Source organism: Anser cygnoides, chromosome 6 (genome assembly GCF_040182565.1).
Source record: "Anser cygnoides isolate HZ-2024a breed goose chromosome 6, Taihu_goose_T2T_genome, whole genome shotgun sequence".
Lineage (NCBI taxonomy): Eukaryota > Metazoa > Chordata > Aves > Anseriformes > Anatidae > Anser > Anser cygnoides.
Window position 1 is genome coordinate 15,937,077 of NC_089878.1, and position 27,668 is coordinate 15,964,744.

Sequence of the window (27,668 nt, forward strand, 5' to 3'; positions counted from 1 at the left end):
TCTAACCTGACTGCCCATGGCCCCTCTCTATGCCCCTCTCTGTCCTCCTCTCAAGCAGAGGCTGCTCTCCAGCATGTGTCCTAGGTCCTTTCTGGAACGTGGCTCCTCCTGCCCCCAGGCCACATTCTTTCTATATATCTCACCCCCATAACTACTATCCCAGTGATAAACTCCTTTTTCTCATACATCACTTCCAACTTGTTTTGTCTGGGATAGAGTTAATTTTCTGCATATTAGCTCATATCATGCTATGCTTTGGATTTGCGATGAAAACAGTGTAGATAACACAACTCTGTTTTTGCTGTTTTTGTTGTTTCTGGACAGTACTTATACAGAGTCAAGGTCTTTTCTGTTTCTGAAACTACCCTGCTAGTGAGGAAGCTGGGGTGCACAAGAAGCTGGGAGGGGACACAACCAGGACAGTTAACCCCAGCTGACCGAAGGGATATTCCAAACCATATGACATTGTGCTCAGCAGTAAAATCTTGAAGGGGGTGAAAAGTTTGCCAGGGCTGCTGTTGCTCAGGAACTGGCTGGGCATTGTTTGGCTGGTGGTAACCAATTGTGTTTCACATCACTTTTTTTCCCTCCTTGGTTTTGTTTTCTTTTGTTTCTTTTATTTTTTATTTAACTTATTAAACTGTCTTAACTGTGTTCATCTTGGCCCAGGACTTTTCTAACTTCTGCCGTTCCAATTCTCCTCCTCCACCCTGCTAGAGGAGGCAGTGAGTGAGCAGCTGTGTGGTGCTTAGCTGCCTGCCAGGGTTAACGCACAACAGACTTGCCGTCTCCTTGACTGTAAATAACCTGGAAATTCATTATGGGCATTTTTATTCCTTTAAAACTACAGCCAGTGGCATACCCAGTTCCAAAGAGAAACGGGCTTGCCCATCCCTTGATCTGTACATCAATATTCTCTACCCTGTGATCTTCAGTGCTTGTCCTTTCTAGCTCCAAGCAACTCAGAAAGCACCACTTCTGCTGCTTCCCAAAGGAGACTGATTCACAGCAAGGATTTTGCCTGTGAAGTACAATGTATATTTTTCTTTGACCTGTTTAATCACTTAACTCTTACTCTTCTTATCACTATCACCCAAAACAATTTCCATGTTAGCAATCTGCTAGTGTGTTGTATCCCTTTATTCACCATGAAATAGTGGTGGTGTTTACATTGAAGTAGCTTGTTGTGTCTCACTTGCAATTTTCCACTTCTGCTTGTGGATGATGAGCAGTTGCCCACAGCAATGTAAAATATTCTCTCAATAAAATGCATTGTGATTCTTTCTGCAGGGGCTGTTACAGTCTATCCACACAAATTATATTCTGTTGTCTCCTGCTGCTTCTTATTCTTTGCTTCAATATCTGGCCTATATTTTCATGACTCTGGGTCATTTCCTCAGGGCTGGAGCAGAAAGCCTCCACACTCCTGCACTTTCCTTTCCCGTTCTTTGAATAGAGAAGGGGAACAATGACTTTCTCTGTGCTATTTTTAAGGTTCTGTGATAGGTTTAAATCCCCCTTCCCATCAGCATCACTCGCTATTAAGTGTGTAGACAGGCCGCAGTCACTCATGGTGTACAGATTTCAGCCGGAGATGCAACTCGTGTTGCACCAACCCTGCTGGTATGGGGCTGATGCCTCCCACAGGCCTGTGGGCACGCTGTAATGTTCTGACCACCAGTGTGCCAGAGGAGGCTACAGGGTCTCACCTCAGCTCAGCGGCAGGGCAGACACTTCCCTGTACGGGTATGTTAAGGAGTTAAGCCCAGATCTAACACACGTGCAATAAACTCAATCAATAGGAGCCTAAGTGGCAAATGCAGTCAGACTAAATGCCACTTCAGGTCCTGTGACTCATGTTTTGTGCTGGCTGGCTCAAGGCCCTCAAGGCCTCTCTCCCGCTGACCTCAAGAGCTGATGCTCTGTGTGTCTGGCCTCCTGCCCACTGGCACACAGCTACCTAATGAGGTACCTAATCACTTTTCCAGGATCACTGAGCATAGGGAGGCATGGACCCAGTGACGGTCAGCACACATATGACCGTGGCCTGGACTGCAGGCCTACGGGATGGCTGTGGAAGATTTCCTGTCTTGGTAACAACCAACACCGTGTTCCTGCCCTTCCAGGTGTGCTGGGAGGAGGACTGTGAGCAGCAGGTATCTTTGAGTGGCATACGCCCAAATATGCAGGAGGTATTTAGGAGAACAGCAGGGTTGTAAGCAGCATGGGTTCATGTATGCCAGAGGGAGGAGAACACCTTCTGAAGCCTTTGCAGTTCCTTTGTGGCCAATGGGCAGCTGTCTGGAGCTTTGTCACCAGTGCTACCTACATCTGGGTTCAGATGGGAGGTTCCCCAGAGTGGACAGTAAATATACAAAATCCAAAAGAAATGTATACTTGGGGACCCAGACTGTTTTTGTCTTGCCACTTGTAGAGCACTTTATGACACCTACCCAACATTGAGCTGGATGACCATGAAAGTTTTCTGCTGTTGGATTTGAATTTAATTCTCTTCTAGGTGTGACAGTGATGAATTAAACACATTCTTTAGCATTTTCACACCCCAACTGTTTCAAAGCTCTCAGTAAGGTAGGGCCTCCTGTTATGTGGTTGTCTGGTCAGCTGCTTTGGAGGAGTTAGGATTGAAAGAGCCGCAGGCTGTAGTCGTAGTTGGGGTTTGTGGTGTGATTTTATCTCAGCATTGTTGTGATTGCGTTTTAAAGGTAAACTTTTGCTACTGTTGAGTTGACAGTATAACACGAGGGGAACTTTCCCCTACAGAAGCAGCCCCCGAAGCTGCGATGCATTCCTGTAGATAAGAGAGAACTGAAATGGCATGTGGAAAACTGCAAAGACAGGTCTAACAGCACAGCCCAGGCCTGGACTTCCAGAAACACTGAAGTGGCTTAGGACACCCATGCTGCTGTCTGCTGCCAGCTCACATTAAACACTTTTGAAAATCTTCTTGTTTTTTTTCAAGTGTTTTTGAGCCAGGCTTTGGTTTGCAGCTCCTACTAGTGGTTAATTGAAGATACACTTAGACAGCTCAGGCCTTGACAGATTTGGAGGAATAAAATCAATGAAATGACATCTTTCTTGAACATGTAACTAAATTTCCTCTTTTTTTGTGTATGTCATGTTCAGAATCACAGAGGTTACTGTACTGGGAACAAAATGCTCTGTCCATGCATGCAAAAGCTAAAAGAAGCACAGAATAATGATACTGTGCTCCACCACACTCAAGGCATGATCCGGCCGCACTTCTCTTACGGATGACAGAACAAAGCTAAGGAAAGCTGGACCCACTGCAGCCCTGTGTCACACTTTCGGCAAGTGACCAGTGGAGGGGTTTTGTCCCATTTGGTAGATGATTCCAAGAGCTGACATGGGCTATGTGTGAACTGTAAAACCCCTCCCGCGCGGCCTGGGCTTCCTGGAGGAGCCGAAGCCCCTGCTGCAAGACAGGGGAGCTGCGAGGGCGTGCACAAGGGTGCGAGAGGGCCCCGTGCGCCATGAACCCGTGCCCCCGAGGCAGCCCGGGCTGAAAACCCTCCGACGCTGTCCGCTGTCCGCTGCCCGCCCCGCCGCCACGGGGGCCGCACGGGGGCGCCGCCGCACCGCGCTGCGACACGGCCCGGCCCGGCCCGGCCCCGCCGGCTGAGGGGAGCCGCGGCCCGGCTGCTCCCGGCACCGCGCCTCAGGGGGCCGCCCGCGGACGCACAGCGTTAGTTTGGAAAGATTTGGGGCTTTTCTCATTTTTAAGGTTTCTGACACCTGCATGGACGAGGCCAGTGCCGTGTTTCAGTGACCCGGGGGTGCAGGCCAGGGCAGGGCTCCGTGTTTTCGGTGTCACGGCAGAGGGGGAGGTTCTGTCTTCTGAGTGGGCACTTGGCAATTGTCAGGCTGCGCCCGCTAATTTGATGAGAAAGAACAAGCCGTGAAAACAGTCAGTCCCTCCAGCAGGCCAGGAAAGGCCAGGAGACAAAGGAGTCTGAAAAAAAATCACTTTTTCCGTCATGTCGCCATGTCTCGTTCTGGGTGTTAACGGGCCCCCCCAGGGGGTGGGTGAGGACTGCTGGTTCCAGCCAAAGCTCACATTGCCTGGTTAGTAAATCGGGATTGCCCACATCCAGAGCAGGGAGGCTTCAGGAGGAAAGGTTCCTCCTTGCTGCACGATCAGTAACAATTTACCGAGTCTAGTTTTATTGATGAACATGCTGAAATCAGAGCTGTTACTTGATAAAACATACGCTTAATCACGCTCAGCACAGCTTATATGACCATACAGGGTCTGGAAATGTCTGTCACACAAAAGATGTTAAAGGAAGTGTGTGGTACTGGCTTGTACATGTTAAACTGGAAAAGAGGATGAAATTCTCACAGTTTGTTCTATCCTCAAGAGAACAAGGAAGAAAATTTTGCTAATACCTTCCTCTGCCATTGATACCAGCATCTTTTATAACCTCGAGGTTACAAAAAATATTGATAGCAAAATAAATCCTGTTACAGCAACCCTGAATTCTGGATCCTGGCCAGAAACAGTTTTGTGCAGCCGCACAAAGCGTCCAGTGACCAAAGGCATCGTCTTCTCCTCCAGTTTCATGGCTTACGCAGAGTCTGCAGCACGAGCAGAACACTTGTTCTGCGGCGTGCAGAGCTGGTGTGGGCAGGGGGCTGCCCTGCCCCTGCCCAAGGGAGATGCAGCCTCTCTGGAAGCAGTTGTGATGGATGCTGCCTCTGGCCTGCTGTGGACTGCCCTCCTCCAGGAGGGGAGGCTTGGCTGGGAACCCCTGGAGGGTGCAAAGGCTGCTTCAGCCCTGTGGGAGCAGCTGAGTATGCTGTGGCCAAGGGACAGCTGAAGGGTCAGTTGGATGTGAAAGACCAGGGAAACACAGCAACAAACTGCAAAGGTGTGTCTCATTAAGACTTGGAGACATTATTATGAAGAGAAAAGGAGGACAGCTATGCCTCCTGAAGAGACTGAAGGAACTCCTCCAGGGATCAGTCAGAACTCAGTTTGCTGCCACTCAGAAAGTCACTGAGTTAACCAACATTAAGCTTGGGAGCAAAAGCCTATCTGCAAGAATGACAGGAGTGGAGTTGTCCATAAGCCCTTCTGATGTGTTTGCTGTTTGTCTCAGGCTACTTTTAATCCAGTGAAGTATGTCTTTTCTGTGCTTAAAAGTCTTTGATGTTCTTTGGGAGCTCACTAAGGGAACAGTCTAGGTACTCCTCTCACAGCCAGCTTGGTTGCTGTCACCACACACAAAAAAAAAAAAAGTAAAAATTAGAACAACAGTGAACAAAACATAGAAACAAGATATCTGTGTTCTCTAGAGAACATGAATGATTGAAATGACTACTTTAGAACATCACTTTAACCACATTGATGATATTACAGATCACCATAGTATATTCTGGTGAATTGGCCTTTGCCATGTAAAAACTCAAGATTTCTTAACTGAAGTTCCTAGCCTTCGTGCACCTCTGAATGCCCCTGGGAAACAGGCATAACTACTTCGTAAGTTGTACAACTTCTTCATCGCTGAACCTTCACGATAATGGCATTCTTCTTCATTTGTATGGCCCTCCACATCTACATATTACCATGTCAAAATCAGCTTGATTCTCATGAATTTCACCCTGAGAGTGCAAAAAGAAAAAAACTGGTGTGTGTGCACATTGCAAAGGTTCGTAGGGCCAAGACAGAGTGCTCACAGCAAAAGCTATGAGCTCTGCAGCTGCTCAGCTCCTATCTTGGTCGGCTGTCCTTCTGTGTTTGGCTCTAGTGGACACTTTATACAGTTCAGGGTGGGCTACCTGGGCTCTCAGGGTAAGTCGTCATTGAGCTCTGCTCAGCCTAAGCTATTCTCAGCTCCTGTTGCTATTACTCTTAAGTTGGCCCAGGGAGTTGCAAACATGTCGTATAGAAATGTGCAGCTCCTGCTTGCTCATGATGGTCTGCTGGCAAACTTTAAGAAACAGGCTTTTCACTCGTGGTCTCTTTGATCTCAGCTCAGTGGTTAGTGGTCATTGAAAGTGAAAGTGTGCTCAGGGGGGCTTTTGTTGTCCTAGCCAAAGTGCTTCCTCTGTTTTGGGTCTGTAGCCTCATGCAGTTCTGACTGAGCCACAGCAAAACAGACCCAAATCCAAGGAGAGGTCAAGCAGGGAGAATAGGAGTGTCCATATTGTTCATATGGATACTACAGAATCCTGTATTTCCTGTGTCCTTGGTCAGCTGAGTTACAAAGACATAAAAACCCAAGAAAAGTGCTTGACCTGCAAATTTGTTTTGGTTGTGAGTCTTTCAGGATAGCATTACCATGTGTTTTGCCTGTTCTTACATTCGTCTCTAAGTATCTGCTTCGAGACACTTACCTGAGAGACAAGATACTTGACTTGCTGTATTTTTGTTCTCATCTGGAACAGCTGCCCTTAGGCTCACACTCTCGTGAATTGTTTAGATGACTATCAGAACAGGTGAAAGTTGGTGTTTCTCTATTCTTGCTGTGTTGATATTACTGTCAAGCATTAGTGTTACATTATTGTCTGGGGCTATTCATAGCACTGTTCCCGAGCCTAAACTTAATTCCTCTGGAACCTCCTACTGGCTGGGAGCTGCCTTGGTTTGCAGCTAGGCCAAGGAGGGAGCTATGGCTCTTCAGATAGCCCTGGAAAAAATAGTGTGAAAATTTCAATTTTCTTTTCATAGATCAGTTTATAGATCAGCTACTCATCCCGTTGCTTCAGGTGACCACTGAAAAGTCACACATGCACATCCTCTCTCCCTTTAATTCAAAATCTACTACTTGCCCTGTTTGTTTGCTAGAATTCTTTCTGCTTGTATGGTCTGCGCTGTGCTGCGCTAGCAGCAGGGGCATCACCTGGCTGTTGGGAAGCTGTTAATGACAAAGAGATCAGCATCGCAGCTGATGTTGTTCTTGTTAGCTGGACTATCCTCGTTTTGACGAAAGTTTCCCTGCAGGTGCTGCCATGTACCTCTTCAAAGGTGTTCTTGGATGTGATTATATACTCACTGGCTCGCCCAGGTCTTTCTTAGACTTATCTCTTCACCTGATGTTGGGGGGGGAGTGCCCCTGTTGTGGCCCAGGAGTACGTAACCATTGCTCATTTTGTTGGCATTCACAGTACGATGAGAAGTGTACAAATGTATTACTTTCTATGTTAGGGTTTATACAGTACCTGCAATCCACAAAACAGGGTATTCTTTAGTTCCCAAGTCATTAATTCCTATTATATTGATTCAGGCATTAAGTTCTGTGGGCCATTTGTTTCTTTCCTTCTGTGCTAAGTAAGAACAAGTAAGAACAAAGCAGTAGCAAAAAAAAAAAAAAAAAGCCAGTGACTCCACTTCTCTTTGGGTTGCTGTGGTTACACTATGTTTGCTACTGACATCAGTGAGGACTCTGTAATGCTTGCGTGATGGACTGTTTTGGGTGCCTCTTTTGCTTGAAGAAAAAAAAAAAGTAGCCGAAGGGGAAAAAATTAAGTTGTCCATTTGCATCTTTCCTTCTAGTCATGTTTTCATAACAGGGTGAGCAGTGTTAGTGGTTTACTGAGGAGCAAGTGGTGATTTTTTTAATATGCTTTACATACATGCTTTTTTTATAATACAGCTACAAATCATTTTAGTTGATATGGAAACATAACTATTTTTCCACTAAGAAAAGAAACACTTCATTGTTTCCAAAGCTTTGAAAACTACCTCAAATAGCACCTTTTTCTATCTAGGTTTTTCTGCCAATTTCAAGGCCATTTAAGGTTTTTCAGGTTCTTCCATTTCTTACGTAATACAATGAACAAATCAGAACAGAATCAGAACTATCAGAACAGCTGATCATCTTTGCTTACCTGGACTCAAGTTCACAAGGTTTTAAAAAGTGGCAGGATGAATCCATGTAAAAGAAACCCCTCAAGGTTGTTAAACATACAGATACCAAACTTTGACATTCCTAAGCTGCTGGTGAGGGAAGGCTGGGACAGTATTTGGGGGAAATTTCATAACATACTTTCCATGTTGTTATTCTCTACCCAGACATAGTTCTTGGTCACTGTTGGGAAGTGGATAGTAGAAAGAGTACATCGTTTGTCTGACCTGCTGTGGGCTCAGTTATGTTCTTATGCTCTCAGTGTTTCTGACTAGGATAGCAAATTGCAATTTGTTTTGCTAAATGGCATCAAAGCCTGAAAAATGCAGTGTGCTCCACATCATTTGAAGCTCATGGCACTGCAGTGCCTTTCAGGTGGGCTTACTGCTTTGCAGGAAAAAGGTAACGGTTTTGGGTGATTGTGTAGGTCAACAACTCCAGTTCTCTGACCAACCCGCCATTTCCCTTACAGAGCAGCCAGCTCATCTGCAAAGCACATCTCCTGCAACACAGCCAGCGGTGGGAGCGGTTGGAGGTACTCAGTACAGACAGAGGAAGCAATCAGCTTTGAAAAAAGCTCCATGAGCAGCCTGCAGACTGTGTGCTTCAAGTGAGTTAAATGTCTTATCTTCTAACAAGTTAACTGCTTAATTACACACCCAATATGTCATTTGGTTTGTGTTACATCCGAGTTACACCTATGCAAATATATGTGTATACACTTTTATGTACAGTTTTCTAAAGGAAAGCAATTTGCAGCAGTGTTATCCTAGTATTGTCATGAATTCCCAAATACAAATCTAGGGAGTGAGAATACAAGTACAAAAACATTTGATTTACGGATGTTCCAGTAAGGAGAGAGTATATCAGTGAAACTGCAGCAGTTCGAGCAGATGCTGCTGTGGAAACCCAACACGGTCCATTATTTTCATTAGTAGTTTCACATATATGTCAAGCATAGGCCATTCCTGATTTCACAGAGACTGGGACTGTTTAACCTGAAGAAGGGAAGGCTCAGGGGGCATCTTATTGGTGTGTATAAATATTCAGGGTAGTGATAAAGAGGACGGAGCTAGACTCTTGGTGCCCAGTGACAGGACAAGAAGCAGTCCAAAAAATTCCATTTAAATGTAAAAACAGTTCTACTGGGGGTAGTCAAACACTGGATCAGGTTGCCCAGAGAGGTTGTGGAGATGTTCAAAACCCAGCCAGCCATGGCCCTGAGCAGCCTGCTCCAGCTGACCCTGCTTTGAGCAGGGGCCTTGGACTAGGCAATTTCCAGAGGTGCCTTCCCACCTCAGCCGTCCCATGATTCTCAATGCCTTTGTTCCAGGCATCTGAATTTTGGCATTCGTACATTGTGATGTGTCTGTATAAGTTTTAGGTTTCATCCTGACTCAGCCTTTCCAACAGAAACAACAAAGGGGAAAGGCTATCTGCTTAACACCTAGGAATTTGGAGGTGGAAATCACCATCTGCTTAACTGCTGCAGTGTCTTTTCAGATCATTCCTATCTTCGCTTCTGCCTGCTATGTCTGGTCTTGAATCAGGCCTGCAGATACTGTAAAACAAGTACCATTTGATTAGTACTCATTTATAATGTACTGTCCTTATTATTGCAAATAAGAATATTATCTCATATAAAATGCATTCAAGAGAACTGCTGATGTGTTGTCCTACCACAGAACGGAACGTCTTTTGGTGTTCCCACAGCCAGCAGGCTAACAGTGGCTGATTTATTTTGCGTCCATGGAAAGAAGAAACAGTTTTAAAAAGATGAGCTACACCATCTCATGCTGATACCTACAAAGTGTACAAATAAGATGCCTGACTTAAGTATGTGTGTGACTTGGAAAGAGAAAAGAAAAATTAAACATAGTATTACCAGCACAAATAAAACTCAAACCTTGTTAGGTATTAGCACATAAATTGGTAATATGAGTTTTTCAGACCAGAGATCTTTCTTGCATTAGAAAGAGCAAGGGTTACTGGTTTGGAACCTCATACAGTTTCTGCTGTCATTAAAATCTGCTGTGCAAAGGACTTCTAAGTGTCTCAAAATTGTTGAAAACAGCGATTCTTAGTTCTGTTGCAAGATACAGATTCACAGTACTCATCACTAAATCTGCTTGTGTTCCATGTTCTAACAGGGCAGTGTTGTCAATAACATATACTTTTAACAATCTTGAATAGATTTAAACAAATAAATTGTTGCGATGTTTGCTATTATACTTGCTAAGTTTTAAGATAAGAATTTCCCATTATGTATCAGGGCAAAATTGCAACCATTCAGAGTTTTGCAGTAAAAATCAGGAAAGCTTGCCAGCCATGACAGTCTTCTGCTGAAAGTGCAGAGGGAGTGAGCACTCTCCTGGGCTAGTCAGTGGTCTGAGCACATCCCTGCCTTTGATGTGGGATAAGGCAAAGGAGCAGCAGCCTGTGTGTCTCACTTCCCAGATGAGTACCACAACCTTCAGGCCCTTTGCATTCCTGTGTCTGGCACTGAGCAGAAGATCTAACTTTGACTCGGAAAGTTTTGTCAAAAAAGGTTTAGTTGCTGCACATGCACGCATCTATACATAAACACACACACTTGTTAAAACAAACGATCATTCTCTGTATGAAGTTTCTGGCCAACTCTAATTATGTGAAGGTGACTAATAGGACCAACTCACCCACCACTGGAAAGTGGCAGCCACTTACTCATGCATATCCAAGTGAACAAATGAGGGCAGGAACTAAAGAGAACTCTGAATGACTTGTAAAATGACAGGATTTGAGATTTTGCTTGAGTATTCTCTTTAAACACTTCACAATTACAAAAATGCCATGGTATCTACTGATCAAATATCATCAGAGCATCAGTTTCATGTTGAAAGAATTGAAAACAGCATTTCAGCAAAACATGAAACTATTTTCTAGCAACTAGACAGAAACTAGCAACACTTCATTTTTCAGCCAATTTATAAGTTTTATTTTGGAACAGATGGAAGACAATGTATTGATGAATAAGTGACTTTTTTCACTTTTTTAAATGAAGTGCGGGTTGAGGTAGCATGGGAAGCCTTTGGGTATGCTCAACATATAGGTACGTGTATTTCAGATGCATATTACTATATTCATATATTTTATTGTATATATTTAGTAAATTTAAGTTCTAATTCTACTTTCCCACACCACCTGCTTCACATACAACAAACTATTTCCAGCTTCTGCTCTTCCAGCTCTGATTCAGGGACAGTTTTTTACAACACTGAAACATTTTGCAAAACTTTACCCTACACAGATGCTACTATTGTATGATGAGTAAGATTTTGTGATTTATTCACAAGCCACATGAACAAGCTTGTAATCTGACTAGTTAGCTATAAGTGTCAATGCTTTTAATCCATACACTGGCCTCCCAGAAAATTAAATTCATAGAATAAAGAAAAAAAATAAGTGAAATGGAAGTTGGAAAGATCCAGTTGGGTCCAGCTGGAAGTTTCAAAAGTTCTGTTCATCCTAATAATGAATTGAATTTGGAATCACATAATGGCAGCTATCTAATAGCATGAAAAGAAAAAAGGTTGACCAATTATTGAAAAAGAATTGTACCCTCATTACCCTCTAAAATGTCATAATTAACTCAAATTGCTTTTGGCTTTATTGTAAGGTAAGAAAGGAGGATCAACACAATAGCTTTTGCTACATTTGGCCTCATCTCCATTTTGTGGTATTATTATTTGTTCTTTGAAGATTTCTCACTCAGATACATAATTTCCGTTCTTTTGCAAAAACTAGACTTATGAGAATAACTGGTTCTAAATTCACTGTCCAATCTGAAAAGAATGTGATTTTTTGACAAACTAGGAAAAAAGAAAAAAGATAGTTTTATCTTTTATCTTAAGTTTTATCTTATCTGAGAGAAAGATAGTTTTATGTCTGACAAACATTTTTATTGTTAGAAATTCAACATGGTTAATGTAAATTTTAAAGTGAAGCATCATTTCAAAGAAGTCAAAGTATTTCATTTTGAAATACAAACATACATTCTTTTTCCCCAGATTTTTTCTATACACACGAATTTACCAAAGTCACCATAGGCAAAATGTTTTATGTGAGCTGCTTATCAGTGGAAAAGGGTATTCAGTTGAAATACTTCATCTGTCTGGAGCAGACGTGGGTGCTGAGTGTTTCCTGTTCTGCATGTTGGAAAATAACACCAACAACATCTATGTTGTCACACCTAAACTGGCATTTTTGGGGAAGAACCATATAAAAAGGCACTGCATTTAAAGATGACATTTATGCCATGTGTACACAGGCTAACTTCCTCTCGCTTCCTCTAGGCTCTTCCTCTTGAAGCCTGGCTTTTGTTCAGGTGCCATGCAGGTTGTTACCCTCCTCTGCATGTCATCCACCCACTGAATAAGACACAGCCTGCATCTCCTTCTTTGTCCTCCTAACTATTTCATATATTCATTGCACAAGACACTAGCAATCTGGTCCTATGGAGCATGCACCATTGAAAAATGAAAGCGGAGAGAGGAAATAGATGTCCATGCTTAGCATCACGACTGTCCTAGTTTCAGGAACCATAGAGCAAATGCTTAAGGTGCATTTCAGACTGAGGCCTCTGAAACCTGAGAGTGAAGAGACTTTGTCCACATCCATGAAAGAACGACTAGTAGCTTGTGCTCAGGGATAGCCGAGAAATTGCTATATTTAGTAAAACTGGTATGGAAACCTGGTCTTTCTTAATCATAGAATACAAAGTAAAAAGATGAAAAACAATAATGGAAGTTAATCTGAAAGTTACAATATAAATGATGACGTTAATGTGAAGAATCTTTACACAGGATATGCATCTGTGGTTCACATATGGGAGGGGGTAACATGAGTTTGGAAACTACTGGTATAATTACATTATATTATTGCGCAGAGACGAGTAGAGAGAAGAACTTAAAAGATGTTTTATCTCAGTGAGAGAGTACAATAAAGAGCAGGCTAAGTAAATAGTCATAAAATAAAATATGATATAATGAATTAGCTTGGTATTATAAGAGAAAGGAAAATATTATTAATTTGTGAAGCAGACAGTCATCTTTGCTACTGAATTAAAAGTGAGAGAGCTCTTATAAATGCTACCCACACGATGTAACACCTCACCAAAGCTCAACTATGAAACCAACTTATTCTGCTGATTACTGCTGTTCTAGCCATCTTTCCTGCATGTAAAACATTAAGTCAGCCAGTTATGAAGCTATTGAATGTTTCCAGAGTGTCACTTACCAGAAGGATTTAATAACTTACAGAGAAATGAACTGTTTTGCTTTCTGATCTTGATTAAGTGCTGCTAACATACCACAATTTATAACAGTTTCAAATGTGGGTTATTTTTAGTTCTTGTTCCCCTCTCCAATTATTTCTACAATTTTTGACCAGTTGATTGCGTCTAAGTTTTTAATCTGTATGATACAAATAAATTACAGCAGGTTTTGTGTTTCCGTAGTACTGCCTGACACAGTTTCTAGCATAGGCAAAGAGAGGGCCTATTTTTAGTCACCTATTTGTTCTATTTGTTTGGGTTCAAATTAAGTAAAAAGATGACAATAGCAGGAACTAGAGACTTCATCTAGCACGTAAGAATACAGACTCTGAAAATATAAGAAAAGAAGTCTTATCAGAGCTCCTACAGAACTTCAAACAGCTCAGCTTTCCCCAAAGATGAAGAGCAGTGTGGCTCTGCAGTGTGACTGAAGGCCAACAGAGAACAAGGAGAATTTTCACAGAAAAGAAGGAGATTGAGATATTTCTTACAGTTCATGATGACGCAAGTGCCCATCTCAAAGTACTATGGAAGTCAGTACATGCCAATCCCCTCAAACTTTGGAAAGAGACTGTGCGAAAGTGAGCACTTCTGCTGGCCCCTTTCATTGCTGGTTCAAGGAAGCTGCAAATCCCCAAGGAGAAGCTCTAAAAGCAAGACTAAGAGCTGCCTAACAAGTAGTGAGTTAATAGTAACCCATTTCATGTAGAGCAGGATTCATTTACTTCCTGTGTGTACTGAGTTGTAGAAGTCTTTGGAGTCAGCCCACTCAGTTCGTACTTTGAAAGAAGCCTGGAGTATTTGCTAGGTGTAACTATTTTTATTTACATAAAAAGAGCAATCCTATGTATTACATGCAAACAGCATTCCTTTCTTTCAAGAGCTCTCAGCCCAAACATTAATGTCCAGTTCTAACAGAAAACCCACATCCTGGGCACTGATCCTGGCTAGGAAGAACAAGGCATCCTGCTCCTTGCTTCAGCTTTCAACACAAGCTGCTGCATCACAGGGCAGAGCATGAATGCTGATAAACCCCACCCACAGCACAACATGGTCCAACCAGATGTTACCCGGTAATTCAAGCTCTCCCCGTTGTATCACATAACCTGTTACAGGAGGTGTTCTTCTCAAAGTTCCACCTACTGGAATCATGTAATTAATTATGTGAGAAATTATGTTTTCCTTAAAAGCAAGTGCTTGCCTACTGTTGAAAACAAAACAAAACAAAAACAACAACAACAACAAAAAACTAACAAACTAATCCAGAAGGCATCCAATAAAGAAATCAAAATGTTTTTGTTTTTTTAATCAAAGTCACGACTGTCTGGTTGTTTGATATATGGTTTCAGGTTTCTGCCATGGTTTTCCCTCACTCTGGCAGGACAGCTCTGTGCAATTGCAGCTGCCCAGTTGCTGTCTGTGATACCAAAGATGACTCTAATGGCTGCTCTCTGTGTAGAGAGTTTGTAATGAAAATAAAGAACCATCAGTATGCTACTTTTCATTTTGAACAGTCAATTACTTCATCATTAATAAATAAGATATGCTTTCTTATTATCAATTTTATTGCAAATAAAGAAGTACTACATAGCATGTTTGCAAGAAAACTGCATGCCAATAAATATTATACTGTAACATAATTCATCCATATTTTTTAATCCTAATTTTTACTGCAATCGCATATACTTGTTTTCAATTTGTAATATACTTATATTGAAAGATGTCTGTGTCTTACCACTTGTGCTGCCAGCAGTTTGCCTGTTGATGCTCCTGTGAGTTAAAGTAACTTAAAATGTTCAGGAACCTCATTTGTATCATGTGGATGTTTGAACAGAACAGATGTGGTGTTGTGTAGAAATGTTCCACCTCAGAGCAGAAAATGAAGCAGATCAAACTGAGCAGATTAAAGAACTACTTTTTTTCAAAACAACAGCCAGAGGAGAATGAAGGAGAAAAACTGTCAGTGAAGAAACTGAGAACTTTTAGTTCAACTGTAACTTCATAACCACTAAAAAACGTTCATTAAGATATAAAACCATGAATGTGGTTAAGGCAGCTGACTTTGGAAATTGAAAGAAAACTCCATTTTAGAAGTTAAAAGAAAAAGGAAAGAAAAGTAGAAAAGTGACATTTTGAATAGTTAATAATCTTCTATTTCATGGAAATATCTGCCAGGTCACATCAAAAGGAATTATTAATGATTCTAGACAGAGTTTTGTCCCCTATCTGAACTCTTCCTTGCTGTATCCTTCTAGCAAACAACAGGAATTTCTAAACTAATTTCAGGGGCAACTTTTACAACTCTCCTGCCTCGACTTACTGAGATCTTGTATCAGTAGCTGTTAATTTGTTCAAACATGCCACAGTTCCTCAACATTCTTCTTTGATACACGATGTAAAAGTGCCTTAAATAAGACTGTTCTTTTATCAGTCACAGAAAACATTCACACAAAATGATAACAAAGTCTCTTAAGTGCTAAATATCTGTATGTAGAAGTACAGGAATAATCATGCACAAGTGCTCAGGAATTTGCAGTATCAACAGTATGGTGCCCTGTATTTGTGATTCTTTCCTCTTTCTCTGCAGCTCCAAAGTTTTCTGAGTTTCACCTCTTCCCCACACCTTTCTTCTCCATCCATAAGCCTGCACTCAAAATGACATTACGCTCCCAGGGAATGTAGAGGCTCCACAGCGAGAGAAACTAGCTCAAAGTACCATTTATGAGTTCAAGCAAGCATGAAGTTTACAAATGTCAAAAGTAAATTGGTTTTAGTAACGCATAAAACCATCTGCTATACACCAACCTTCTTTGGTTTGGATTTCATGACATAACTCCTGGCTACATCATCTGATTCCTATTTATGCCTCTCCTTTTAGAGGCACAACTCTAGTCATGGTTCAGACTGTTCCCATCATGGGGAGGACTGAAACCTTTTTTTTTTTCTTTTCTTTTTTTTTTTTTTTCAGAGCTCTCTCCCCAGCAATAGTTTTTCTCTAGCAAAAGGAAGAAGCCAGACTTATGGCCTCACCTTCAGAGACTATTGCCTCCAAATCTCACCTCAGTTCCTTACATAAATTCTGATGCTCTTTGGAGCTGCAGAGCTTAAAGTCAGAAGACAGAAGTTGTATTAAACAAGCTAGGAGTTACCTGGACAATGGAGGTGTTTGTTACTGAAAAACTAGAAATTAGTCCCAAGTGTTTCTTCAGCAAAGTTCAGAAGTTAGGAAGAATAGAAGCAGGTCTGCTGTTGAATAGCTTGGGGGCCCTTGATTATAATTTTTCTAATTTGGTAAGGAAAAATTTGATGTGGAAAACAGCATGAATTGATTTTCCCTATAGATCTCAAGGCCTGACTGAGTAGCAACTTCAGATTTGCATAGTTGTTTCCTTTTTCACAGGAAGATCTCTAATGCTAAAGTGATGGACCACTCTGCCAAATCATAGAATAGCCAGATGAGAGACTTTGTTGCATGTTTTTCTGCATCAGATAGGAATCTGATAGTTGAAAATGGCAAGGAGAAAAATTGTTCATGTAAAAAAGCAGATGAAAATGAAAGTAGAATATCGGTGTGTGTGTGCATATGCCATTGCCTTTGATGCAGACAAGTATACGTGTGAATGCCCAGGCAGATGCCGCCAGAAACTCACTATTTCTGTTTCTCAAACAGGCTGACATATCTCCTGTCTGGGTAAAGGGGACATCAAAAGAGACCCTTCCTGAACCTCAACAAGCAGTGCGGTCTCATTGTTTGGCTGCCCAGGTAAGATATTCAGTTATGTTTTTAAACTCCCTGTTCTAATGAGCCCCAAATTCTTCTGAGACCAATTCCTTTGGCCTCTACATTTTGCATTCTTCCCAGAGTCAGCATTTCCTCCTTCTTACATTTTTTGGGATGTACAGTAATCTTTCATATTGGTACTGCTGTAGTCTGAGAGAAAAGCATATCTGACTTGCATATATCAATTTTTTTTGAATGCTGATCATGGCAAGATACTCTCCTGGTATCAGGAGAAAGCACAGGGCTCAAGGTCCTGAAGGGTGGCACAGGGCATGAGCAGAATGGAAATTCCCTGAGGTTTATGCTCTGCACTCTTCAGAGCTGCTATATGGACCATATGGGGACAGGCATAAATAACATCTCTGCGGGCACTTAGGCTCCAGTCATTTCTGTAGCGCCGGATATAAATTGCGAGAGTACTATTGTCAATAGAATCTGAACTGAAATCCCACTTTGGTCTTCATTGCTACATCTGCTGTTTTGAGTGCACCTCGTACTCTGCCAGAAAATTGAAAAGGGGAACCTGGCTTTGAACAAAAATGGTAATGCATACTTGTATAACATTCAGCTCAGGTAAAGCTGCTACAATGGTAAGAAAAGCTAGAGAAAATTCAGCACTGCAGAAATAAGAGAAGGTTGGAGAAAGTTTGGGTTGAAAGCTGCTGAGAATGAAGAGAAGTTCAGAACAGCTAGAGAATTTAGGCGAAGTAATTTCCAATACAATAGTTAATAAGCATCATACCAGAAATTACTTAAGTGCAGGAGCAAACATAAAATACTGCTATTGCCATATGTGAAATGATTGTTTCTGCTCAGGTGTCCCATAATCTTCACTATCTGGGTAATTTAGCAACTTTCAGTTTGTTTAGGTCAGAATTCTCCACTGCCCATTACAGGCTGAATGTCTCAAGGAAATGCTAGTGTACTGAGAGGGATTAGTCCTGGTGGATGCAGAAGGCCTAACCATGGTCAGCTTACCTGCCAGCAAAGAAAGTGATTATTATTTATACTTGGATTCTATGGTGACACAAATTCACAGCTGTGGCCAGAGGTCATGAGATTGTTGACAGAGGCCCAAAGCATCCCTTCCCTCAGGAGGGACAAACATAGAAAATCATTTACTTGAGCTGCTTTGGATTGCTCAAGAGAAGGAAGCACTTGGTTGCAGCACATACAAATTGTCAAGGGAGAGAAAAAGAAGAAACACTTGGTTCCTGATTAGCAATTGGACACAATTCAGGGAATATCTGAGCTATTACTTCCTGTGCTGGGAAAAAAAGTTGACCTGAGTAATTATTCTTGCTTTGCCAGGGTAAATTTATTGGAAGATTTTACAGCTCCAACAAGCGGATATGTGGGTCAAATCTATTTCTGCCAGTCATGGAACACATTTCTCTTAGCAGACTGCACTTGAATAGACAGAAATTTGGTCATTTTGCAGTGAGGTCAGCTGTGTGAGTTTTTACCATTTTTAATGCCCAGAACAACAAGCTAGTGGAAAATTGGAGAAAAATCCCAGACTGTTGTCAAATCAAGAAATAATGGCTTCAGAAAAAGCATATGTCACCAGATGCTACTTTTACTTAATGCACTACAACTGTAGGTCAACACTGAGAAAGCAGTTGGCACCTGCAAATGTTTGAGTTGGTAGCAAATTGAGACTGTGAATGTTTATTTGTACAGTGGGAGCTGATGTAAGATGAATGGGGGAAGAGAGGAAAAGCTAACCAAGAGAGCAATGAGATTTGGTGTTCTGCAAGCTGCTGCTGCTGCAGGAGCAGTGTAGTGGGCTGTGGGGATTTGATTACACAGTTACTGAGGCAAAAAGATGCATTCACAACTGTTAAACAGAGGTACATACTGCCAAGTTTTGGGGTTGTAAGGTGAAATTTTCATCGCAAAGAATTAAAATGGTAGAGCTAAGAATTCTCAAATGGTTTTAAGCTCTAAAAGCTTTGTGTGTCAGGTAGCATTAAGTGAGTGAGAGTGTCAAGGAGGTGCAAAGAAAACAGGATTTGAAACTAGAACTAGCTTTTTGTATAAACAGATACAGGAGATGCTACCAAAGTCGTTACTGTTACCTTCTGCAAGCAAGTAACTTTGCTGGAAGTGTAAAGGTGACTGGTAGCATCTGCGAACCACATCACAGCAGCTCTAACTAAACAAATAGAAGACTTGGCAGATTTTAATGGTGACCCCTGAGGAGGAGGGATGAGAAAGTAAGTGTTGGCATGAGCACCCAAGCTCCTCAGAAAGGCAAAACACAGGGTCAGAGGGGAAAGGTTCATCTTGTCATCACTGCTTTCTAACATGTAGCCACTTCCTGTTGCTTCTGAGAATGGTGAATAAGAAATGAACTTTAATTTGGGCAAAGCTTCAAGGTTTTTATTGAATGGTACATAACTAATAAACAAGATTATACACTGTTGGTATTTTCATGGAAAATAGATTCAGTTAAACACAGCAACATACTTCTGCCTTTTGGATAGATGCTAATTTAGCATTTCTAAAATGTGAGGCCCCAGCAGAGCTGGAACATCTTCCCAGCAACAGCTTAAGAGGTCTCCAGCTGGGCAGCTTTTCTCTCCAAGCACTGGCTCAGATATCATCAAGGTTAACTCCAGCGCAGCACTGCTGGGACGCAATGCCAGAGAAAGGTGCTGAGATCAGGCTTTTAGAGCAGCAGTATCATCACTGCCAGCCTATGGTGATGCCTCTGTTGAAGCGCGAAGCACTAATGCAAGAAATGGAACCAATAAATAGCACTGCACAGAAACAAGTCAACATTCTTTTGTACATTAGTGTGCTCCTCTGCCTCTGCCTCCCAGACCTGTAGGATTAGCCTTGCAATGACACACGAGCTTCTGTCTTAATAGTGTTTGGATCTCAGTTGATCAGTATATATGGCACAATCTAACAATAAGATGTTCTGCTGCAACAGCAATAGCACTTAATGCTATACATATATATATGCATATATATATAGACTACATATTGGTACAATACAACTCAAAGAATCAATGGCCTAATGTAGCCATTTTTATGTAACAGGGTTAACCTTGAAATATTAATGCATAAACTATATTTATTCTCCTCCAAACCGTAGAAGTTACAAGGAATATTATCTCTCTTTCCCATACACCTTTGTAATAAGATAAATTTTATTTCTTTGACTTAAGTCAGTTAGCAGATTCTCCATCCCAGCTAGGAAACAGGCTCCCTCTCCCTGTTTCAATTCACAGTGATGTGAAATGGAATCACTTTTTTCTCTAGCTTTTCAGAAGGCATTTTCACATAGACTCCAGTAGTGAGACGTCGTCTTCTCTGTATCTGTAAAATATGGGAAGACACAAAAATGAACAAGTCATCACAGCATAATCACTGACTAGCACATTTTAAAGAGTGGTAGGTGTACTGCCTTTAGTGAGTAAAACATATTCTAGACACCTTTCCCATTCACCTCTCTTTGTAGAATATCCATTAAGAGTATTTGAGGGATAATCAGGAGTTACAGGGGCTGTTTAGGAAAAGATAGAGTCCTACTATTCAATTAGCGCTTTGAAGGTGCTCTTGTTGCAGAGTCCAGCAACAGTTCAAACCTATGAGTGTTGACACCTGACTGCTTCATTTGGCTTCTAGGGACAAGGATGGATTGAAAAATACAGGACAGGAGTACTTTTTGGTTTTATGCTTCGGCACCGGTTTTATTTTTAACAGGCTGAGCACGCCAGACCCACAATGAAACGGGCAACCCAGGTTTCTCATGCCTCTGTTTTCATGCAGATGTTCCTAGCCGTGAAGTTAAAAATGCTGTAAATTACAGTTCCCCCCTGTCACAAGGGGAAGCCTCTTTAAATTTGCTTTGCACCAAGATAAATATTGGGGAAAGGAAAAATCAAATCAGAGTACACCTGAAGTCTGTTGCCTTTGATCCCAGAAGCATCCAAGACTCCGTCCTGTTCTAAGCATCCAAACCTAAGCCAAGGATCAGTCCAGCTGATAGAAGCTGGCTGCTTTCTGGTACTCTGGCAACACAACTGATCCACAGACAAGTTTAAATGGTAGGTTCAGGAAGTTCTCATTTTGCATTATTGTAACAGCACTGCATTGCACCAGTAAAAGGGAGCCAGAACACCCCCGTGCCTTCGCTCCCAACATTCTTCCCTCTTCTCATTTCTTTCTCCTTTTCCTTAGCACACAAAGGGGTATTATTAGCAGGATGGGGCTGAGTTGACAGGACTTACCGCTTTGCCCACAACAACAGCTGAGATGATGAAGCTGTAAAGAAAGAATCCTGAGGCAGTAGCTCCTAATACCCAGAGATATATGGCAGTGTCTGGACACGGTTCTGGATCTAAAATATATCGTATCACACAAGTCATATTACATGCAGAAGAACATACATCTTACTCTTCGCTGTTTCTGCACTTACATTCCTTACTGCCTGGACACAACATAAGGAATCCGCTGGAATCAAAGATTAGCCTCCACACTGCTTTTCTCTAACCTGCGCTATCGCAAGATACTACCATGACTGAGCTCTGAGCCCCTGCCCACTCAACTTCCAAGGAAAATAGCTTTATCTGCAGAAGAACACGTCTTAGCTTTGCTGTTTCAGCACCTACATACCTTACTGCCTGGACACAACATATACACTATATGGTGTTGCTTATGCTGTCCAATGCTCATACATTACTAAATATATTGCATGCCTATGGATACACCTGCTTTAGGTATCTACAGGGAGACATTAAAGGAATAAGAGCATGATTCTCAAAGCTTGAATCAGTGTTCAAACACACTTCTTACAAATAGAACTTTGAAGATCTCTGAGACATAATAGCAACACCCTTAAGCTGGGAGTATCACAGTTCTGTAAAGCTGCTTGGCTTACCAATCACGTAGAGTTGTGTGCCATTGCCCTTGTTCATAAAATAGGGTGGAGGGTACATCCGCTCCATCTTGCAGACATAAAGACCAGTATCATTAACTTGCAGGCCAGTGAGGGTGAGGGTCACATTGTTTCGGCTAGGGCTAACACGGCACTGAATGACCTCTTCCACACTGAACATTTTAAACTCCGTCGTGTAGGTTGAAGCACAAATCTCAGTGAACTGGTCACCCGTCTGTTTCAGCAGAGTCACTCGAATTTCCTTTGCATTCCCGATGTGCTTGTATTTACACACCAAGCTGGCAACTCCTTGCCTGTTGGCCAGCACCATTGCTGGCTGAGACACTTCCATTACTGTAAGGAAGCAAAGGACATGATGGTAAATGATCTGTCAAGAAATTATCTGCAGTCATGTAATATTTACTTGAAACCTGTGCAATAGGAGGAGTGTCCTACCACCCCCTGTCAACCATGGGTAACTCCTAGAAATGCAGATAAATTCTTCTAGAAAAACACAACAACCACAATTCACATAGGGGCAGCATTAATATACTTAGAAATGCTGAAGTGCTTTAATTACTGTAAATTATATTATAAATCTCAGCAATCACTTGTTGCCCAAACCAGAACCATTAGGGTAACAGTAAAACTGAATAGAAACTGTATTTGCATTTCTTTTGGTTTTGATCTTTTTGCACCAGCCATTCCCAAGCCACTGTACAGCAACAGCATACGTATCCCAAGCCACAGTATAGGAATGCACAGCAAAGCCTGATAAACATACTGAAAAAAAATCATGACAAATCTTAAGGGGAAACTAGTGTACCACTGGCTACCTTTTACGGCTGCTGTACTCTATCCCACTATAGTATGGGAATGCAATTATTTTTTCCTTTAAACCTGTCAGGACACAGTATTTGATTTCATATTATATCAGTCCATTTGTGGTCAGGGCTTATCTTCCCCAGTTCATCAGTGCCAGAATTTGGGAGAGAGAGGAGTAAAATCTCTCCATCCATTCAAACCTCTGTCTCTGCCTTATTAGCTGCCAACTTCACTCACGAGGCCTGGTGTGTCAAAATATTTCTTCCTTCTTGAGCTACTCTGAATCCTGCCCAGCCTCTCTGCAGATGCCTCTGTTCTGAAGTCTGCGTCTGGTTTTCCAGACACCTCTCAGTTCTCAGTCTGTCCTGCCAAGAGGCTCCATGTCATCTCCCCCTCCCTTTTGTACCCAGCCCCTGTCCTACAAAGATGTGAAACTGAGAAAATGCAGATACCCCTGGCTACCTTGCCTCCTTCATCTACCCACCTTCTGCAATGGCAGTGGCTGTGCAGAGAAATCCCACGGTGACCAATACTGAGAGCATTCCTGCGCTGGGACAGATGCTGAAGGGACTGAAGGTGTCTGATGCCTTCAGACGTTAAGACAAACTGGAACTCCCAGAAGGACTGGAAAACAGGTGACACCTTTCAGGATACTGAATCTTCGAAATGTTTGAACCCACACAGAGTCAGTGTGTATATATATAGCTTTGATCCCAGATGCTGTACCTGAAAGTAATATGAAGCTTTGTTTTGGTTTTACGAGAAAGGAAGTAGTGGGTTTGATTAGTACGTGCATAGTTAACCTCAAACAGCATGAACAAAAACAACTATTCAGCAGATGGAAAATATATATTCAATCTGAAACTGCCATCCATTCTGCTTTAAGAATTGGGGGAGGAAAGGTAATCATCCAATAGAGCAGTTCAGGCCTTTTGGTGCTGCCTGCTTGCACAATCATAGTCATTAAAATTTTAGCAATCATCAGGTATTTCCCACTAGGACAACACGCAGAGAACTGTATTTCTGCCTAATGTGACACAGTGAATCAGTGCAAGCTAGCCTTTCTGTGGAGGACTTCCCTCCGCCCCCAATTTCTTTGCTTCCTTTAATGTTAATGCTTTTGATGTTTAAAAACTGCTGCCCCCTTCAAAATACTGATTACAATTGCAACAGCTTCAACTTTTCATATCAGCAATGTGACTTGAATCATAACCCACCTTCTTTAGGCTTTTGTGTTTCCAAGAAAAAAAATATCTAGGTTTATAACTAATGACTTCCACATCTGTGCAGTACTTTCCTACCTAAAGACTTTCCTGTCTAAGTACCTTGAGATCACCAGATGAAAAACGCTGCAGGAGCTTTGATTATTGCTATCTGTGCTTAGAGAACCTGCCTCATTTCAAATCTCAGTGAAACAGTTTTCACCCAATGGCCTTTTAAAAGTCATGTAAGGTCTGAAAATCGTTGTGCTTTTTTATGTGACAGGCTGTTACATCCATGAATCATTGCCTAAAGAATTTCGTAAAAATGCAGTTACCCTGAAGGTCATCATTCTTTTTTTTTTTTTTTTTCCTACTTTGAGAAGTTCTTTTATAAGGTGCTTCATTTATATATGTAGATCTAGTAGATTACAAAGACCTACTTTTGAATTGTGACCTAGAAAAAATAATAGCATTCATTCTTCAACAGTAGCTTGCTCAATCCAAAGACATGGAATAAATATTTGATCTTGAAATCATGTAAATACATAATGATAAAAATAAATTTACTGCTTCTATATTTAGGTGATGCAACAATTGTTTGTAATGACAGATTCATAGCCAGTTTGATTTCAACCAGCATTCAAATCAGAATCGATAAGTAAAAATACGGCTCTAGGAAAATGAAAAACTACACCTGAATAATGAGTCTGGGCCATATTGTATTACTGGTTAGACAAGCTTAAATCAATGTTAATAATAAATATAATATCAAATTAATGCTACTGCGACATCGCATGCCAGGATATCAGTGATATTTATGACATGAAATTACCAGGTTCTGCTTGACATTTTCATATCCAGAGCAGTAACCAAATTGCCTGTCCTGTATATCTCTTTGTCTTGGGCTTTGTATGCAGTTACACAAATCATGTATTTGAGCCTCATCAGTCATAATGTCATCTCCTGATAATTGACTGAGGCTGCAAAGTGATGGTGCAATTAACCACTAAACATTTGCAAAGGATTGCCATGTAAAACCAAGTGCTCACTGCCCCACATAGCCACAGCATTGTATATAGCCAGAGAGATAGGTAGCTCCAGGTGCTTGTCTCTTCAGCAATCAAAACCACTCTGGCAATCATTGTGTTTCCATCATTATCTATCATGTTTCCAGGCTGTTTCATTCTCATGGTGTCCTTTCAGATCTACCACTTGATATGTTTTACCCCTGTTTCTCCTCAAAAGCTTCACATTATGATGGCTGCTCTTCTAAGTAAGGCACAGTATATCTCCCTGTGGAGTCTCTTCATGGCTGGGGCAGCCTAAGGTGAGCCCAGAGCATCCCCTTCCAGTGGACAGAGATTACCTTTCCACAGCCTCCTCTCTCCTTGCTAATCAAGCTTTGGATCTGGAGTTAACATATGCAGATACGAGACTGATGACATAGCAAAATAGGATTCTTCTTCCCAGTAGGATCTGTCTTTCACTGCTCCTATCCTTCGGAGCTCAGTTATGACATGAAACAAGGTATTGATAACTGAATGAGTTCCCCCCTAAAATGAGTTCCACAAGAATGGTTGGGGAGGACTTTTCTCTCTGCTGTGCTCCTATTCTAACAACCCTTCAGCTGATGAAGTCTCTGGCCTTTGGCTTGGTCCACCTTCACTGTATACCACACAGGCTTTGTGGGCTACAGCAAAAGGACCTATCTTACCTAGTTACAGATTCTTCTTATCTGTGCAGTCTGGTGTCTTTCTGCCCTGACTTCCTCATCTTTTGAACTTTTCTTCTACCACCCTTTCCCCATAACTGGAATCTGACAGCTGGCCTAGGGCCAGGGCAAGGGACTGGGTCAAAGAAGAGCCTGTCCCTTGACTCTGAGATTCAGAAGGTCTTTTAGGAAGGATATTCCTCAGGCTGACTCCAAGAGCCTGAGCTCTGCACTTGCCATGTACAAAACCTCAGTGTTAGATAAATCTTTCCTTTAATGCACATGCTTAGATTATAGTTCTATTCTCTTTGTTCTTAGGGGTGATTTTAGTCCCCAGATCGGGGGCAACCTTTATGCTCCACACGTGCTTCCACAGCAAAGAGTCAGGACAGTGGAAGGGACTGAGGGCCTTGCAGAGCTAAGCTTCAGTCTTAAACTGAGGAATCAGCTTAGCAGCAGCCCTGGTCTCATGGCCTCTGTGAACTTAGCACAGAGAAGGACATGAATTTGCACCGTACACTGGACTACACTACTGTGATTAGTCATATTGCTAGTAAGTTAAATAACTAAGTTTTTCATTTAAGTTTCTTTGTCATTTTGGATTGGTCGTTCACATTTTAGTGATCTGAATTGCTTTTCTTCATCGAATACTTGTTAGGGCACACCTTCTGCTGACACACTGTCAGAATTCCCATTGCAAAATGTTATTATTCACAAATTTATTTTCACACTTGAGAGAAAAAGTTGCCTCATGCTGCCTATGTTTTCTTCTTCTCTGACAGGAACTTAAAAAAAAATAGCTTGGTGAATTGCTTGAGGTGTAATGGGGAGAAGAGAAGCTTATCATTTGCATAAGTATCTGGTTTCAGGATATTTTGTTAAACTCAGAATGTGAGATCATGTCTTATTATGTTAAACAGTTCACGTTTTTACCATGTTAGTTTGCCGCAAACCTATTGGGGTTTTGAAGTGCATTGTCATTTGAAAAAAAAAATCCAGACCTCTAGGTGGTATGGCTGAAGAAAAAATCTTTTCTACAAAACAATAGGTAAAGAGAAAAGGAAATAACACAGTGACTGGAAAAATATTGTTTCGTTACCATTAAAGGACTAAAACCTGGTTAGTCTAAGTAAAGCCCTAGATATGACCAAGTTTGGTGGATCGGTCTTGGTTCCTGAAGGAACCACAGCTCACATTACAAAACCACCGATTCTTAAATCTCTCAGAACTGTGGCCTTTCTGTCAGCTTCTAACCTGGATTCGCAGATGCTGCTCTCTAGTCCTAAGCCTGTGCCCTCAGTCCAGCCTCAGCAGAGACAAGCAGAGGCAAGGACAGCACTGACTGAGGAATTCTCCTGCCAGTGCCTCTCAGGGCACATGGGGTTGCACTTTTTGTGCCCTTCTGCTGGCCGGTCAACTGTCCAGAAGGATTTGAGGCATGGGTGGGTGTGTGACAGTTCTTTTTATTTGTGCTACAGTTATTGATACTTCCTTTTTAAAGTCCAGGCTTTGTTTCCTCTAATGTAAAGCTAATTACATCCAAGTTTTTTCCTGAAATTCAGGGCATTCATAGTCATCTAACAGAGAGAAATTGCCTCCCGACTTTCCATACTAACAGTTCTCGGTTGGCCTTGAAGGTCTGCCTTGTATCTCTTATCTGCCTGGGTTTGGTACGCGGTATTTGTGTATTTGAACTGTAAGCGCTAGCAGCCAGGACCCTTTGCCCCATGCAGCTTGCAGTCAAAAGGTAAGATGGGAGACTACGGAAAAAGGTACAGGTAGAAGTAAGAGGAAATAAAGAAGCAGGACTGAGAAGTAACACAGGCAAAAGGCCTTTACACATCAGCTTCCTTATTCTCCAGTTTTCTGTAGTGGGTTGTGGCAAGGGAGAGATTTTAGGAGGAACTTGAACAGACCCTGAAGTGTCTTGGCAGATGTTTAAGGACTTGCCTTTAAGAAAAGAGCTTTGCAAAGCAGAGCACCACAAATCTCTTGTTAGTAGGCTGGTCACTCGGGAGTGAACACACAAGAAAGGAGACACCTTCATCCTGGAGGGAT

General features: G+C 41.8%; 2 protein-coding genes across 2 annotated transcripts in view; one reads left to right on the plus strand and one right to left on the minus strand.

The window, feature by feature from the left end:
* RAPH1 (Ras association (RalGDS/AF-6) and pleckstrin homology domains 1) overlaps nt 1-27,668 on the plus strand; it is a 293,904-nt gene that overhangs the window by 77,015 nt on the left and 189,221 nt on the right. The window contains exons 3-4 of the mRNA XM_066999108.1: nt 8,362-8,499; nt 16,871-16,963. The gene's annotated coding sequence lies outside the window, so the exon portion shown is untranslated. The remainder of the gene's footprint in view (nt 1-8,361; nt 8,500-16,870; nt 16,964-27,668) is intronic.
* Nucleotides 19,352-23,523, minus strand: CTLA4 (cytotoxic T-lymphocyte associated protein 4). Its single transcript, XM_013171678.3, has 4 exons — nt 23,182-23,523; nt 21,876-22,226; nt 21,226-21,335; nt 19,352-20,311 (listed from the first exon to the last, which is right to left on the minus strand). Exons 1-4 carry the CDS (start codon nt 23,237-23,239, stop codon nt 20,213-20,215), a joined length of 618 nt encoding a protein of 205 aa, XP_013027132.2. The 5' UTR covers nt 23,240-23,523; the 3' UTR covers nt 19,352-20,212.

Coding starts and splice junctions, on each gene's coding strand:
- CTLA4 (XM_013171678.3), bottom strand. CDS start 23,239: ATGCTCTCAGTATTGGTCACCGTGGGATTTCTCTGCACAGCCACTGCC. Junction 21,336..21,875: donor CACACAACTCTACGTGATTG/GTAAGCCAAGCA, acceptor GATATATTTTAG/ATCCAGAACCGTGTCCAGAC. Junction 20,312..21,225: donor CTGTTGTTGTGGGCAAAGCG/GTAAGTCCTGTC, acceptor CATATTTTACAG/ATACAGAGAAGACGACGTCT.